Genomic DNA, 18,537 nt, shown 5'->3' on the forward strand with positions numbered 1-18,537 from the left:
CAGCGGTTCCTCTTTAATGTGATGCCTGCGTGGAAACAGAACACAAACAGACAGGGGATGGTCCAGTTAGTTTATCTTTAGCTGGTTAAACCCTTGTTGAACCTTTCATTCTCTCTCGAAAACAGAATCACAGACATGTATTGATTCAGAAATTAGAAACAAAAACAAATGAATGGCTCTAATGAATCTCTGAGAGGGGCCTCACTGGGCTGGGCTTGATGATAATTTCACCTTCCTTTGAGGTATTCCAATCCCAGGAAACCGGCAGGCTTTATTTTCATAGCAGCTGACAACTGGGTATTCACTTAGAATTGATAAATGAGGAAGATTAACAACGTGCGACGGGGAGAGAGAAGAATGGACTCTGCGGAGGGAGCGAGTGGGGGGTTTGTCAGGCTCCTGGTGGTGGTGGATCAGTGGCGTGCTGTGTGTTCCTCTTCCTACTCGTTAACATGCACAACCTGCGAGGCGGGTCTCCAGAGGATGACCCCGAGCCAGCTTCTATCATTAATCAACTTCAAGCAAACACAGCGACCAGACACCGCTATACATGCTTTAAACTCCAAAATTAATGCATATTTTCACCCAAGTGTCAATAAGAGAAGAAAAGCACTGGCAGGAAGGCGCGAGAGCAGAGCAGAAAGGCACACTCAACACAACATTGTGATAAGAAACAGAGCCCTTACGAGAATAATAACGCTGTCAGTTGTAAACAAGGCAAAACATGAACCCAGCCCACTGCCTGGGCAAAGGAGGCGCTAAAGAGATGAGATCTGCCAAATTCTCATTACAGAAACACTGCAGGAATAAAGCGCACGGGAAGGAGGCTCCACAGGCGCAGAGAGGAGGGAAAAAGGTAATACATTATGAGCAGCTGCGGGATATTTCCCCTTTTTCTAACCATTTCAATTGTTATTTTTAGAAATCGACACACGGAGTCAAATATCGATATAATATCGTTCAAAAATAATATGGCGATGTGTAACTGTATACATTTATTTCCCCCATCACTATATATCAGTACAAGATGCTGAGCTCATTTTGACCAGCGACCAGTAACATGCATGTTCCAGATTTATTTACCCACAAACGTTACACAAATTAGATTTATTTACCCACACACTTGAAAACAAGTTCAACACAAACGAGCTGACAAAACAGGGAGAAAAGTAAAGTCAGCTTTTCTATTGGTTTCAGATCAAAGTAACTCCACAAGTCACATCGCCTCAGGTCTCAATCCCTAGCTGCAGGGCAAACATGAAATTGTTATTATTATGCTATTGAACTGCATGCTGATTCCACACTCTGCTTTTAATTAGCTGGCTGAGGCTGGATACCTGATTATAGTCATCCTGTAAAATAGAACAGCCCCTGTTTTCCTCTATGTGTTAAAAGCCTAACTCTGTCTAACACCATGCAGGGCTGTGAGATAGGCAGCTGGTAAACACATGTAAGGCCTGGGCCACTCCATAGTCAGCCTGATGCCTGTACACCAGGTGAAGAGCTGTGAGCCAGGTTTGGTTCGGGTGGGACGAGGATGTTGCGAGTCTGTAGATTGTGTGAGGTGCATCTCTTGGAGGACAGAGAGGAGAGAGGGAGCCGGCTTGAGAGCGATAGAGGGTGCTAGCTAGTAAACCTGAACGTTTGTTTGAAGGCGTGCTGCTTCATAGAAGATAGAAGAAATGTGGCGCTGCGCAAACGCACTGAAGTTGAACGCTCTGACGGATTTTGTACTCGTATGAAGCTTATCCACACGGAGTAATTGTGAAAAAGCTCAGAATATGGGTTTAATCAGCCTCAAGATAAAGAGAGGGAGAGAGACACAGGCAGCCTTTGGGCCAGCACACCCATCCTGTCTCTGCCTTTCCTGTTCCAGAGCGATGCCCAAAGCTATGTTCACAGTGATTAGGGATGGCACTTTTCTCCATTTCGCCACAAGCTCAATACTGCACCTTTTTGTTTTCCGGCACAGCTTCCCTCTGGCTCTGATGTTTTACAGGGCCATCCCTAAATCTAGCAGAGCTGCACATCGGTGGTCTGCCCCACATCTGGAAACGATGCTGCCTGCCCCATATTATTTTAGGCTTCAAACAACTTAGCAGACACTCCTATACAACAAGTGAATAGGGAACTGCGGTTTCCAGGCCGACCACAGCTTTCCTACATGGGAATCGTGGACTATTTCTTCTAGAATAATTATGCTTTTTTTGTTGTTTTTCTTTCGACGGCTCAGAGGGTTCTGGACATGTTGGAGCTCATGTTTCAGTGTGGAGGAGACAGCAGCTTTGTCACTTTGCTTTCTGGCATTTTGTAAATATTTTAATCAATTGAAGAGGTGATTATGGCTGGACTCAGCAGATGGCAGGACACATTTTTGAACCGTAATAAAGAAGAGTTTATAAACTTCGTGTTGAAATAACAGAGGGCTCCGGTCTTCTCTTCCCGGCCTTGCCTGGCTTTGAAACCTTCCAGAAGGTGCAGTTTCCATTTTCAGGGAGGGCTGTAGCCACAGTCCTGGCCCTGACCCTTCATCCAACTGCGCCAATATCATCCTCTCTTTATTCATAATCCTTTTTACCACTGTTCATTTATATAACATCTGACATTTAATATCAAATTCTAAAGCATTTGGGTGGATATTTAAATGTTCCATCAAAATCCATTATATTTGGGATCTATTTGAATCAGTGGTGACCAGCTGAAACTCTTTCCTTTCCTCCAGTCTTAAACAAATACTGTAGATAAAAAGTAAGGAGCCACTCACATAGCTGGCAAGGGAGAGCGTCCTGGACTGCTGTCACTGCCGTTGCTGTTTCCATGGTCCATCGCTCCGTTCATCTCCTCTCGGATGGCATTCGCCAGGGAGTTGAGGGTGGGACTTCCAATGGAAGCAGTAGTGTATAGAGGTATGTTGTTTTCTGCCATTGAAGCCTGACAAGCATGCACAGTGTTAAAACAGTGAAACGGAAGAAAACTGTCAGCACTTTTCAGCCTGCCAACCCACCACCCGTACATCCAAAACAAGGAAGAGTGACCAGGAATAGGAGGTGGACACAGTGTTATGTTTATTATTTCCTGACTTTCTTTCCCTCACAGTAAAAGGTTAAAAGGTAAAGTAGTGAACGCCCAGAGAGTTTGAGACTGAGTCAGTATTCACATTTACCTGGAAGGCTGCAGAGAGAGCTGGCCCATAACCCAAGCTGGTCTGGATGTTCTTCACTAATGCTGGACTTCTGCAGAAAACAACTTTAGTTTAGAAAATGCTCATCATTCATTTAATGCAATCCATGCAATTTTATCAATCCCCAAAAGCACACAGAATCATTTCAATTCATTGTAAGGAAGACAAAACAGGTTGATGAAAGCAGGTTGTGTAAAAGCCTGATGTATGATGAAAGAGCTGAACACAGAGGCATTGATGGGAACACAGAGGCATTGATGGGAACACAGAGGCGGAGCATGCAGGAGGTGGTGGTGGGGGGGTGGGGGTCTGGGGGAAGTTGGGGGTCAGGAAGCAGAGTGGGCCAGGCGGAAGTGCTTACTGTACGAGCAGCTCATCAAAGTTCTCATCAGCGGTGTATTTCCGAGGGCGGCCTCGCTGTACGTGGCGGCCGCGTTTAAACTCCTCATCATCAACAGTCCAAAAAGACCCAAACTCATCCTCTACTCTCACAAAGCACTTATGCAGGGAAAGGTTGGTGCGAATGGCACCCTGAGCAGGAGACAAGCATCAGGGCAGCCAGATGCAGACGCAGTGATCACAACAACACAGGGACAGATAGACAGAGGGACAGACAGACCAACACCAGTCACAGACAGAGGGACAAGGGAGGAGAGGGAGATGATCAAAATGAAAATAAGCACAAGCCAATGTGGGTTATGGTTACACCACCAGGAGTAGAACACGGAAAGCACGGGGGATGCTGCACACTAAAGCAAACAGCGACTTTGGGGGACATCGTGGCACGCAGACAATGACATGGAGCAGCCTCTTCCCATAGATCCACAACCAGACAAACGCCAGAGTCGGCCAGAGGTGGCAGACCTACCCACTGATCTTTTGTGGCCTTCTCTTTTGGAACTCTAGTTCATCCACTGTCCACACAGCCCCTTTAACGTTTTCTACTCGCACAAAACACTTGTGAAGACTAAGATTATGCCGGACTGCGTTCTGCAGTTGGTGTAAAAAAGAGAAGGGAGAGAAAAATTCTATCAACACAAGCAAATGTCTAATAATGAACCATTTCATTTCAGAGAAGAAACATTTAGACAGAGACATGATAGAACCTGGATATAAATACAGTACATTCTTTCAAGTATCAGTGATCTATTGGCAGTAGACTGCCAAAAGTTTCAAATGACAAAAACATTGTGGAAATATTTTCCAGTTACTATGGCAATACAGTTTCATTTCATCAACATCCTTTTAAAATATCTTTCATAGAGCTTGAATTTATGACGAGCCATTTGAGAAGAGCCTACTGTAAGTCCCTGATAACAAAAACCCAAACTGAACAAAGACCTTGATCAAATAAACCAGTCTGTTTGGTTTGTCACTTTCAGTTATGACCTTACCTACAATTGAACATTAATGGAGAAGACACATTTCCAAAAGCTTCAGCTTGTGGGTTATATGATAAGCTTTTTCACAAGACCATTTGCAGAGTATGCGGGTTACTTTTCTTAAAGTGGCAATCAGCAGCAGTTGAAACAATAACAACATGCTTTCCCCGCCACTGTTTCGGGAAAAAAGCTGAGGGATGAGGCTGGAGAATCCAAAGACAGAGCTATGGATACAAACGGTGACCATCCATGCCATCAAAATTATAGTTTTAACCATGTTTTGACATGTGTTTGTTGACATTTATTTGGTTTAAAATATGCGTAAAATAAGCTTATATTTTGGGTTCTGATGGGGTACCACAGTTAAACTAAGCTCATGAGGCATTTATAAGTTACATTATTTAAGAATCAATGGGTACATATCATTAATTTATAAGTCCAAAAATGGACGTAACAACTGCAGATTGCCCTTTTAAATAAACCAATCACTGACACATGAGATTGGAACTCTGTATACGTATTGGCCCTTTGTCATCGGAGTGCTTTATTGAGTGTGTGTGTGCGTGTGTGCGTGTGCGTGCATGCATGCCTCTATGCAGGAGTGTTTCACAGTGTGGGATTTGGTGTTTATAACTCCAATGTGCCCCTATGGTAGGGCTGTCAGCGGCCTGCGAAGGCAGGCAGTTAAAGAGAGAGGACAGTGAGCTGTGTTGGGGGGCTCAGGGGGGGGGGGCTCAGGGTTTTATCCACAGCTGCACTGTGGATACGCTACACTACAGCCCTCCTTGCCTTATGAGGGTAGCCGTCAATGCGTCATCACTCTCTTTTCTTTTACTCCTCAGCTTCTCCTTTGGTTTTAGTCTACCCTCTCTTTCTAACCCCTCTCTTTTTCTGTCTCTGTTTGTCTGCCTGTGTGTGTGTGGCCCAGTGGAAAAGGTGCTCTCAGTTTAAATTCTGTGGGAGTGTCTCGGCCAGGAGTCCCTGGCAGCACAGTAGGGAGTTAAACCAATTCCACCCACTACCAAAAACAACTCCAAATATTAGGTGGGGATTTTCTTTTACAAGAATGCACAATTTCCCTCATAATTCTTCTGCGAGGTTACAGACAGTGTTTGTGTTAGGGGTGGCTCTATTCGGATAGAATAAGCGGGCAAAGTTATGAATTGGGTAAAGACTCATTCATTGCATTTAAACTTGATACATTTGACTATCATTTAATTCCACAAGATCAACACAACAGTCCCTGCCCTTTATATTAGTCTAAGGAAGTCAAAGTGAAGAGTGATTTTACCTTCCATGTTGCGGCGTTGCGCCTGAAATATGCAAACATTCGTGTGAACCAGTTGTAAATTTCATTTAGTGTTAGCTGCTTTTCCGGTGATTCAAGGATAGCCTGGAAAAAGAGACAGAAACAACATTTAACATTTTGTTCCCTCTGAAAAACAATCAATTATTCACAAGTGGCATGCAGGTTGTGTGTGCTCTCCTGAAAGAACACAGACTACAGTTCATTGTCTGTCCGTGTGATGATGTGGACGATGTGTACCCTCTCGCTTTGTTTATGGAACACTGTCTGGTTCCCATTCAAATCTCACAATTTGAATATATTTCTTTTGTCAGTGTAAATGGAGGGAAGCAAAAACATTTCTCAGGCAGATTACAGGCCAGCAATTATGACAGGCTTAGATAAATTCCTGAGATCACAGATTACTGCGGGCTGGACGATAATTGACTGGCCATCTTAAAACAGGCTCATCCCTACTGTTGTGTGAAATTAATTTCATAATAATCACATCCACTGTAATGCTTAATCAAAAGCAAATGTTATTTCTGGCCGTTTTTTGGAGTCCCGAGTGCATTCTTGTACTCATTTGCAGATGGTTAATCTTCTGCTACGCGTCTAAATTGTATTTGAAATTTAACAAGGAAGGGAGAGAAAAAAAAGCAGAAAATAAGCAATCTGTGTCTTGGCTGAATATTTATCTACTGCGTGTTCTGCTAACGACAGAAGCCACTGAAGCAGATTAAAGGCCCTATTCCTTTAAATGACAGATTAAATACATTGCAAGTTACCAGCTCAGAGAAGTGCAGAGCGGAGGCATCCGACCAGAGGATCCTTACCTGGCGTATAAGTGAGGCATATGTGAAGGGAGGTCTGACTTCAGCATTCATGTAGAACTCTTTGTTCTGGACAATATCTGTACAAAGGGAGCAAACACAGCATACAGACGAACATAGAGAAAGGCCATAGTCAGTAGCTATTATAGATACATTTGTAGTCTGATAGATTTTAAATTGTATGTGCGCGTGTGTGTGTGTGTGTGTGTGTGTGTGTTTATGTGTGTGTGGTATATGCGTCCAATACCTGGAGAAATGGGCATGTTGTACTTGTCAGAGTAGCGCCGGCGCATGGGCCCCACGCTGTGGTGGAGGCTGTTGGGGGTGATGACGGAGTAGGCCTGGGACAAGGGCGTCAGGGGGGCCGTGGGGGTGGTTGGGGTCTGGGGCAGGCTCAGAGGGGGCGAGGCCTCAGGGGGGGCTGTTTTGGACAGGGTGACGTTGGACACCAGGTTGAGCTGGGAGGGAGAGTAAACAAAACAACACAGACAGACAGACAGACAGACAGACAGACAGACAGACAGACAGACAGACAGACAGACAGACAGACAGACAGACAGACAGAGACAAAAGCTTGTTAATTACCCAGCGTCTCAGATGCCTCATTGGCTAGGCTGATCACAGCTCTAATTATGGGCAACCCTGAGGATGATCCGTGAACGTTCGCTAAACGTTTAGAAAACAACCGAGGAGTCCTGCCCATGCTCTCTCCACCTCCCGTCTCCTACTCCTCTAACGGCTCAGCTCCCTTCCCTGCTCTCTGTTTTCTTCCCTTTGTTTCATCTGCTGGCATCACATCCGTGGCGACTGGCGAGGGGAGATGGGCGGCCTAACAGCCCTGACAAATGACAATGTGATTCTTACCTACCGCTGAGCAGCTACTAATAAGCCACGGAAAGGAAGCGGCCAATCTGGGCTAATTACAAGATGAAATTGTATTGTAAGGACTCTAATTAGGAGATGCTTATGGAGGTGATCTGATGATTAAATGCTGTATCTGAATGACCCCATCACCTGGGCTACGCTGTCTGGCGCAAGATGGACCCCAAATATTTGGTAGAGAGGGAGAATGAGAGGGGTTGCTTTTCTGTCAAGGGTGGGGGTGTGGGGAGGGATATTAGTAATAATGGCTACAAGGTAAACGAATTAAGCCAAGTGCTCCGAACGTATACCATGGCTTCCAGCAGCTGTGGCTGCTTCCAAAGTCTGCCAAGCCTCCACACTGGAGCAGCAGTCAAGTGGAAAATTCTAGTCTGACCCATTGCTCCAGCTATTAATTTGCAGGAAAGCTAATGACACATATACATATTCGCACAAAATTGTTCTAATTGCTCATTTGCCAAAGGAGGCCAGTTTCCAAATTAAACATGACTTCAGTCTGCAAGGAAAGAGGGGAGGAAAAAACAGAGAGAGAGAGAGAGAGAGAAAGAGAGTGGGCAGGAGGCGTCTCATCTTTGACAATCATTTGTGGATTGTGCTAACAAATTAATGAAATGCCAACGCTGTCAATTGCTTTGGAGGTATCAGATGTCTAAGTTCAGCTGATAATGATTGTGGGTTACAGTGGAGATGCAGGGCTTGCAGGTAAAAGTGAACAGACAGTGTTTAACATCTCACCCCCCCACATGGATCCTCCACGGCCACCCAATTACCACAACCCTATTAGCAGTCATTACCACCGAGATGGCCCCACATGATAGACAGGTATATAATAAAGAAATCTGGGGCTGCCTGCACGGCTGGCACCACCGCTATATTTATCCTTGACATGACATTGACTTAACGAGGTTACGGCTAGTGTGATTTTTTTGAATGAATTGTAGTCTGTGTATTTGTATTCATTTGCATTACACTTGCTAAAACATGGAAATGGTGCCTGTTTTTCTTCTGCATCAATGGAGATGTGTAAATACAGCATGTAATGTTTATTAAGAATTCTGAGGCCAGAATATGCCTTTTGGCAGAGTTCTACACAAATAATGTGTTACACAATTACTGTAAGCACATACATGTATACGGTACATTCACTACTGTACGAGGGTGTTATTCTAAATCAAGGGCCAAATAAATCACACTTCGGTTGGTTGTTTTCTGACACAATACTATCAATAGACTTATTTTCCTGTGGATTAGCAGTCTTTGTTTCATGTTTCATCCATATTCCCCAGCCAAAAACAGTGAGTGGCCCTCAACAATAGGCCAGACAGCCTGGTAATAGCCTGGCCTTTGTTTCCCTCAGCATTTGGGCTCACTCCAGTGCAGAGACAAAATGAGACTTCAGACAGAAATTAATGAAATGGTAATTGGTGATCTAATTATACTGGCTTTGACTTGCCAAGCTGCTAAAGAAAATAAACAAAAAAGTCCCTCCTTAATTATGTACTGCGAAAAGGTCAGACTTCTGACGAGAATGCTTAGTGACACCAACTACAAACACCCACCCCCACAAAAACAAACACACACACGCACACACACACACAGATTGTTTATGCACTGTATTCTTCAGCTCTTTAAAAAATTTTTTTTTTTAAAGCTCATAGGAATAAATTAAATTATATTCAGTTGACACTGTGTATGTACAGTATAGATCTATGTGTTATGTATTTAATTAGGACTAACTGTAAAATAGTAACTGTAAAATGCAGGCTGTTCTCTGTCGTGACTGAATGTTTTTTCTCCCATCAACACCCACTCCCTGAACAGTCTATAGTCTAAAGCCTGGTCTAACTCTGAGGTCAGCTCCAGCTCTATTCTAACTGAGAGCTCCAGCTGGGACTCTGACCTGTGGGATTCCCCCACTGATCCAGCCACCGAGCCACACCACGACTAGACACATTTATCATTGCATATCAGTGCAGCTACCAGCATGCACTGCACCACCGCTGGAGAATGCAGGATATGGATTTATTTGAATAAAAGCAGCACTGGTCTGGTACCCACCCCCCAGAGCTTTAGCACAGAGCCCTGACACAGCCATTCCTACTGGCCCTGGGGAGAGGTAGAGAAGTCAAGATGCTATCTGCTGCCCCAGCCACTTTTCATATACAAATGTCCCTGTGACAGGCACTCGTTCTGAAGCCTAATCTACACAATCAGTGTGTGTGACAAGAGGCAAAGCTCCGACAAGCAGCCTATTGTCACATCTCCAGGCACTTTATGTTGACTGCCTGCCTTCCTGCCTGCCTTCCTGCGCTGTGTGGAGCGCCGTACAGAGACTCTGCCCGTCAATAGCTCCAGACTGACTGTAAATAAATGATTGAGGCTTTGAAAGGAACTTGTCAGAGGAGAGGTTCTCTCTGTGTGTGTGTGTGTGTTCCTCTGTGTTCAGCCCAGCAGTGTAATGGCCCTCATGCCTTTGGCACTATGAATGAACTGTCACAATGACTGAACTATGGTAATGGCGCTCCTTCTTATACATGACAAAATAGCAGTACGCTGTATTTTAAGTGGTACCCCTGTAAGACAAGGATTAAACAGTAAGTTATATCGTGACATGATGACATAACAGACGTGGTGTTATGGTCCGAAAAATGTGTCAAGATAAGGAATTGAACAGCCATCACGATTGCGCTTCATTTGAGAAACATGTTGTATTTCTGAAGCTTATTTGGTGGAATCCCCAGGATACCATCTTCACAACCAATTGAAGACGTTGAGGAGATTTTTCAGTTTCAAAGAAAGGTCTATATTTTACCACGCTACAGAGGTCTATGGTGTCGGCTCATACCGACACCAGTTCAGCCACCACTGACCGCTGGTACCATGTGTTCTGAGTTAATCATCAGAGCAAAATAGAATCGGGGATGTCAAAATATGTGACCAAAACATTATTTAGTGCTCCTCTCAAGTGAGCAGCTGCTTTCGTTTAGCAGATACATAAAGAGATGAGGAAATGCATTAATATATATAAGTGTGGCAATTAGACAAGTGAGAGAAGAGGAGGACGGAAAACAGGCACATGGTAGAGAGTTTACTCACTGGCTGTGGGGCGGGTTTGGGCTCCGTGGATTTGACGTGGAGATGCGTCATCATGGCTTGCAGACGCTCTTTGTCTTTCGCTAGCTGTAATGAGAAGGGGAAAAAAACAACCATTAAATCCTTTATGAACAAAAATCTAATTCTCTGTCGTACAATCCAATGCATTATGTTGTTTCTCACTGTATGTCATATATGTACGTTGTTTATTTAATATGCTGCTCTGATTATAAACTTTGGTGTATTTTGATACCTTAAATGTTCATGAACAAGTCTATTTGGGGATGTCTCTTCTTCAAGGTTAAACTATACTCTAGGTCCCATTGCCAATAACAAACCCTGGATCTGCCTACCTGTCCTAAACTGTCCACTCTATCTTACAGTAGCTGCCAGGTCACATTATAGAGATATGCTGGGTTAGGGGGAGGAATCAGGATGTGTCTGATAAACACACACACCGAGTTGCTCTCAATGATACACGCAACCAGAGCGGAAATAATAAGTAAGATGGTAGTGTTGTGAAACGCTTAACTGAACTTGTAACCTCGTCGTTCGAGGTTAAAATTCTGTTAATCGTCATTGCGTTTGTAACTATGATAAATGGTAGTACAGTTGAAGTCGGAAGTTTACATACACTTAGGTTGGAGTCATTAAAACTTGTTTTTCAACCATTCCACAAATTTCTTGTTAACAAACTATACTTTTGGCAAGTCGGTTAGGACATTTACTTTGTGCATGACACAAGTCATTTTTCCAACAATTGTTTACAGACAGATTATTTCACTTATAATTCACTGTATCAAAATTCCAGTGGGTCAGACGTTTACATACACTAAGTTGACTGTCTTTAAACAGCTTGGAAAATTCCCGAAAATGATGTCATGGCTTTAGAAGCTTCTGATCACCATCCCAACCGTGAAGCACGGGGGTGACAGCATCAGGAGGGACTGGTGCACTTCACAAAATAGATGGCATCATGAGGGAGGAAAATTATGTGGATATATTGAAGCAACATCTCAAGACATCAGTCAGGAAGTTAAAGCTTGGTCGCAAATGGGTCTTCCAAATGGACAATGACCCCAAGCATACTTCCAAAGTTGTTGCAAACTGGCTAAAGGACAACAAAGTCAAGGTTTTGAAGTGGCCATCACAAAGCCCTGACCTCACTCCTATAGAGAATTTGTGGGCAGAACTGAAAAAGCATGTGCGAGTAAGGAGGCCTACAAACCTGACTCAGTTACACCAGCTTTGTCAGGCGGAATGGGCCAAAATTCACCCAACTAATTGAGGGAAGCTTGTGGAAGGCTACCTGAAATGTTTGACCCAAGTTAAACAATTTAAAGGCAATGCTACCAAATACTAATTGAGTGTATGTAAACTTCTGACCCACTTGGAATGTGATGAAAGAAATAAAAGCTGAAATAAATCACTCTCTCTACTATTATTCTGACATTTCACATTCTTAAAATAAAGTGGCGATCCTAACTGACCTAAGAGAGGGCATTTTTAATAGGATTAAATGTCAGGAATTGTGAAAAACGGAGTTTAAATGTATTTGGCTAAGGTGTATGTAAACTTCCGACTTCAACTGAATATACATCATCGAATCTATTATACATAAAAATGCCATCGATTACAATGCCTGCTTAGCAACAACAAAATACACAAAAACAACAGTTAATGGCATGGTTTGTTGTGTCTACCTTTCAGTTGTAATAAAATATGTTCAAACCGTCCCCAAAGGCACCTGGTTCCAGCCTAGAGGGCATTGGGACCAGTAGAGAGTGTTCAGACCACCTCTCCACAGCCCCTTACTTACGCACACTAATGGACCAAAATTGTGCCATCCCTTTTTCCATTAGCGCATACTTAATGTACATATGCATATTTTCCAGGGTCCCTCGTATGGACGAAGTGCCTATCAGACCACTCATAGGGAGGACGGCATTAATATTCCTTATCACTGTTATTTGTGAGAAATATTGTACCGTATCTTTCTGTTCCAATAAACCTAGTAGACACTGAGGAAGCCCATCGTTGGCTGCTGCCTGAGCATTTCAAGAAGTGTTTTATTGTTGGTGCCAAACAGTTTAAAGTCATAAATAACCTTAAAACCCAGTAAAATTCAAAATGTAATTATCTTCTCTACTTAGCCCCGGAGCCCTTCATATATCTTTGCCTGGCTGTCATGCATACATAACACATTTTTAATGACTGGTTACTCACAAATGTACAAAAGCATTTTATTCTTCCACCCCCCTCAATGTGTGACCCATGGTTCATATTTGCGAGACAGGGGGAGGGCAGTAGACAGAGGAAGTGTCAGGAAAGGAGCCACACATATTTGGCGAAAACGAGAGACAATACCTGTAGTTCCAGCTGCTGTACGACCTGCATTTGCACCCGACATTGGGCTGTGCTCCTGTCGTCCAGGGCGTGCTCATTGTTGAGATGCCTGAGAGAAAAGATAAAAGAGAAAACAAAGATTCTCAGCTCAGTGTGTCTTCACATGGTTTTACTGCAGCCTTTTTACAATTTGACACAAATCCTATAATTCTTTATGTGATTACGTGATCTAGTAATTCCTTTGTATGGGTACTGTGGGAATAAAGTAGAAATGGTGAACACACATACAGATAATAATGAGTAAATACTGTGCAGATCCAGAAATATAAAACTACCCTAATATTACCAGGATTTATATAATAATATCTGCATATCCTGAAAAGGAATTATTTAAGCAAAGAAGAAAGGAATCCATATTTCATGAGGTGGCCATATCGGCTCAAACTTAACTTCATAGATAAGAAAAATGACTTAAGAATTTCAGGTTGGATTAATTTAGTAAATTATACAGTGCTTCACTGTGCAACCTTTCTTTTCAAAGATGGCACCATGCCTTTCTGGTTGGCACATTCTCCTTATTTTGGTGGCTTTTTTAGTTAATTATGTCATCAGGATGAAGAGAAGTCAAATGAAGCCAGGCGGAAAGGCAAAGGACAACAAGAAGAAGAGAGATGGAATCTGTCACAAACTTGAATTATGAATATAATTATGCATGATTATTTTATACTGCGAAGATGTTCTCTTTTCCTGCACGTTTTTACTAATCTAAATAAGTAGCTTGCCCGGCAGCAGACAGGATTTTTCCCGTGATTTATATAAAATGGTGGAGATAAGGTTCACGAGTGAAGGAAATATGATTGGAGGATTTTTATCAGCCTCCGCATGAATTACTGTTTGAAAATGCTTATGCAGGGGCATTTCATTAATCATTTAATCATAATCCGAGCAGGATGTTTGAACTGATTTCACAAATACCCTTTCATTTCACTACTTCATTATGCTCGCTAATGGATCCAATATATTATATATATCATAAATTATATCACATCTTCAGTGACCATGTAGGTCACTGTCACTAGGCATGCCTCTACGCGCTCACAGTGGCGCCGGCTGAGGGAGGAATGGTGTGCGACGTGCCTGCCTTCTCAAATCCACTTTTTCTGTCATTTATTGCAAAAAGTAGCCAGACCTGACCGGGGCAGCAGCAATGGCAGGCCGGGCTGAAGTGATGGCCCAATAAATCTAAAGGCCACCCTGGCAGTTTTGTTATGGGCCGATTGCTTAACATACCGACAACACATTTGTGCATTAAAAAGCCACAGACACACACAAAACTGACATTATATGAAGGGAGGGGAAATTGATGGCATTCTGCTTGAATGTGAAGGTTTCTCTTTCAGAGGGCTATTTTCAACCTTGGGCACACTGATATAAATCTTTATGGCAAATACACTGCTTTTCCGATGTCCCTGTTGTATATATATTTTTAAATAGTCTGTAATATATATTCAGTATTTTCAATGTAATTATTTTGACAAAAAGACAGAAATGAAGGCATATCTGAAGAAAGCGTGAAAGATAACCCTGGCTGCTGAAATCAATTCTGTCCACTCAGCTTCACATTTATCTGAATTAAATAAAAGGCCATTTAATTAAGTAGGTTGAAACCGGTAAACATTTCAGTACATCTTACAACAAAAAAAAATAATAGGTAAAGACGTTTCAACTTCAATTTATTTAACCGGCATAGACCTCATTTTCAATGAAGGGTGACCTACGTGATGAGCTTTGGAATTTCTCTGTTCACGGAAGCCGTGCGCCTTGCTTCTTTTCATCCTTTGTTACATGAGATTTTTTCCCCTTCTAATGACATGGAGAGTCACAGTGCATAATTAATAGGAAATGAAATATTCAAATGGGCCCTAATGCAGCCCTGCGAAGAGCGTCTGGATACAGGGAGCTAGCTGGGGATATGGGGAATTGACATCGAGAGAGACTATGAACGTTGGCATGTGTCACTTTCTGGACTTGAAATGAAGCAGATTTTAAAAGCTTTCTGGCAGGATGACAGTCCCTAATGTAAATTGCCACAATAAAACAAGTTAAATAGACATTCCTTACACAGTCAGCTTTTTACATATCATTTAGTGTGCCTTTCTTTTTCACTGGTTTTAATTATATACACTGGACCCACTACTTTGGACCAGCACTATGGAACATGTCCATATACTCTGTAGCTGATCACTGTGTACATTTTCATTTCTATTTTCATTGTTTTTATTAAAACTGTTTGCACATTGGGTCCAAACTGCATTTTAAATATAAGATACTGAAGAATATTGTTCAACGATTTTAAAATAAATCTTTTAGGAGACCTATGTTGAGAAATAGGAAGAACATTGTCTACAAAAGACATATACACCAAATAGCCTATTATTTCTTAAGCAATTCTCAGAGTGTTGAGGTGTGAGAGTCAGTTTGTTTTATGAGAGTGAGAGAGAGAGGCAGAGGGTGCAGCACTAGAGGGCAGTGCAGTGTTTCACTGGCTGTGACCTTTGAACGGCCACTGAAGAGGGGGTCCTGACCCTCATAAAAACACTGAGCTCTGCTACGATCCGGACCCCACCTCTCACAGCACTGAATTGAAAACAGGAATAGGATTTGGCCCTTTTTATTTATCGAGACAGTGCATGTAGGTATTCATGTTTTCTTTAAAAGACAGAATAAATACGCACACAGTTTAAAACAACATTTCAGCCCCGTATTAGTTGTTACTATTGGCATGCCGAGCTGAAATCTGGTTGACGTTAGAGTCCTCCTCACCTTTCCCACTCTCCTACACAATGCTCAGTGTTCTGCTGTCTCTCACACACACTGTCTCCACTGTCTCCTCCAGGTCACTTCCAACATGTCTATCCGCCTGAACAATCATTTATAAAAGGTATTGTTAGCATATGCCTGATTTATTCATTGTTTTTATTTGTGGGGTATCAGTCTCTGGGTTTCATGTGGAAGTGCTTAAGGGTTTGAGAGTTAACACATCGGTGAGCTGCTTGCTCTCTCGCCTGCTGCTGTTACACAAAGACGGCTTTGTAGAGACTCTCTCCAAAGGTTTTCTTAACATGTTCCGAGCAGTTTAGGCAGGCAACTAAAGTAAACAAGATGTTGCCATGATAAAAACATTGCAGAGTGCACTAAAAGGCTTTTTTTCTAAGGAGAGCTTTACCAGGCACACAGATTTTAATTCCGCTCACTTCTATAAACAAAGTGTGAGGCAATGTCAGAATACAATAAATAGTGATGGTTTGAAGGTGACACTCCCAAAACTGAAATGTGAAGGGGGAGGAAAATAGACACATTTTTGCTAATTTGTAATGTTAAGTCGAACAACTTAGTGAAAAATGTGTTAAAAACAGAGTAAAAGTTCACATAAATCCAGGGTAGCTTACATTATTATCATAAAAAATGATCTCAAAGTGTTTGGCGGTGCTGTAAACACTTTAGGACACTTTTCAAAACAAACTTCTCTCAAAGTGACCAGCTGCATAGTATGAAATGAGAAGCCAAACACCGAGTAGGAACAGCAGAACTGCAGTGACTGTTAAGTCTCCACCTACTGTATCTTGTGAGGGACCTCTCTGTGCCCTGACTACTTGTTTTAGTTTAGACCCAGGATAATGGAAATGTGTCATATCTTGTTTAAAGTGCCACTAATCCGGGCCGACAGACACCCATTGATCTGCTGCCACAGCACAGATGTTTTCATCCTCTGTCTCTGTAGCCATGATGGTGTCATGTGTTGGATTACCCACAGAACACTGCACACGATGTTGATTAGTAAACCAGGGTCAGGCCTGGACAGGGGACGATACAGTACATCACAGGCCCAGGTGAGAGTGGATATGAATTAGAAGAAGCCAAAAGACCCTGAGACTGATTCCTGTGTGGCTCAGTTGGTAGAGCATGGTGTTGCAAATGCCAGGGTTGTGGGTTCGACTCCCACGTGAGACCAGTATGAAAAAAAAGAAGATATATATGAAAATGAATGCACTCAGTACTGTAAGTCGTGATAAGAGCATCTGCTAAATGACTAAAATGTGAATGTTTTTGAGGGTCCAATGGGCATGGTTATAATTGATGTTGTTGAGGAGTAAAACTACTGAATCTGAGACGTGAAAATAAGTTAGTTCTGGTGCTGTTATTAAGGCGCGATCTAAAGACACAGCTTCTTAGGCAAGTTTGGTGAGAGAGGCAGTGGAGAGACAAAAATAAAGACAGCAGAAGAGAAGAGAAAAGCAAACAGAGAGAGACAGAAAGAAAGCAAAAGAGAGACAGAAAGAGCTGAGTGAGGGAAGTGAAGGCACATACACCAATCCCTGTCCAGTGACAAGGGCAAACATGCGGAGCGCCCTGAGTGTCGGGTGCCCCAGATAAACATCCTCCCGTTGTTTGTTTGGGAAAAACGTCCAGAATCACCATGGGGACGGTACTTATCACAGGAATTAGAGGCCCCTACAGGGCCCAGTGGAGACCACACCCCAACACCCTCATAGAGAGGCACAACAACACACCCAACACGCACTCACACACATATATACGCACGCACGTACATGTCCATGCGCACAAATGTACAAACACACACATAACAAACCGTTGCACCTGTAGTGGCACTGAGCCCCAGGGGAAACCTTATTCGTTCCAAGAAGAGGGCCAGACGCCCACAGGAACAAGACACTGGAGTAACATACAGTACCAGTCAAAAGTTTGGACACACATACTCATTCAAGGGTTTTTCTTTATTTTTACTATTTTCTACATTGTAGAATAATAGTGAAGACATAAAAACTATGAATTAACACATATGGAATCATGTAGTAACCAAAAAAGTATTAATCAAATCAAAATATATGTTATATTTGAGATTCTTCAAAGTTGCCACCCATTGCCTTGACAGCTTTGCACACTCTTGACATTCTCTCAACCAGCTTCATGATGAATGCTTTTCAACAGTCTTGAAAGAGTTCCCACATATGCTGAGCACTTGTTGGCTGCTTTTCCTTTACTCTGCGGTCCAACTCATTCCAAACCATCTCAATTGGGTTGAGGTCAGGTGATTGTGGAGGCCAGGTCATCTGATTCAGCCCCATCACTCTCCTTCTTGGTCAAATAGCCCTTACACATCCCGGAGGTGTGTTTTGGGTCATTGTCCTGTTGAAAAACAAATGACAGTCCCACTAGCGCAAACCAGAAGGGACGGAGTATCGCTGCAGAATGCTGTGGTAGCCATGCTGGTTAAGTGTCACCAGCAAAGCACCCCCACACCATCACACCTCCTCCTCCATTCTTCATGGTGGAAACAACACATGTGGCGATCATCAGTTCAACTTCTCTGCGTCTCACAATGACAAGGCGGTTGGAACCAAAAATCTCAAATTTGGACTCATCAGACCAAAGGACAGATTTCCACCGGTCTAATGTTCATTGCTCATTTTTTGGCACAAGCAAGTCTCTTCTTCTTTTTGGTGTCCTTAAGTA

At 42.8% G+C, this 18,537-nt stretch overlaps 1 protein-coding gene across 15 annotated transcripts in view; it reads right to left on the reverse strand.

Annotated features, from left to right (window-relative positions):
• LOC115150870 (forkhead box protein P1-B) overlaps positions 1-18,537 on the reverse strand; it is a 203,327-nt gene that overhangs the window by 4,584 nt on the left and 180,206 nt on the right. For all 15 annotated transcript variants that reach the window (XM_029694641.1, XM_029694634.1, XM_029694633.1 and 12 more), the window contains 9 exons: positions 13,024-13,111; positions 10,660-10,743; positions 6,929-7,139; positions 6,685-6,761; positions 5,855-5,956; positions 4,050-4,171; positions 3,164-3,233; positions 2,765-2,931; positions 1-25 (listed from right to left, as the gene is read on the reverse strand). The exon at positions 1-25 is cut by the window's left edge and continues 4,584 nt beyond it. In XM_029694641.1, coding sequence (XP_029550501.1) covers positions 1-25; positions 2,765-2,931; positions 3,164-3,233; positions 4,050-4,171; positions 5,855-5,956; positions 6,685-6,761; positions 6,929-7,139; positions 10,660-10,743; positions 13,024-13,111 — 946 coding nt within the window. The remainder of the gene's footprint in view (positions 26-2,764; positions 2,932-3,163; positions 3,234-4,049; positions 4,172-5,854; positions 5,957-6,684; positions 6,762-6,928; positions 7,140-10,659; positions 10,744-13,023; positions 13,112-18,537) is intronic.

This window comes from Salmo trutta, chromosome 16, assembly GCF_901001165.1.
Source record: "Salmo trutta chromosome 16, fSalTru1.1, whole genome shotgun sequence".
NCBI classification, from domain to species: Eukaryota; Metazoa; Chordata; class Actinopteri; order Salmoniformes; family Salmonidae; genus Salmo; species Salmo trutta.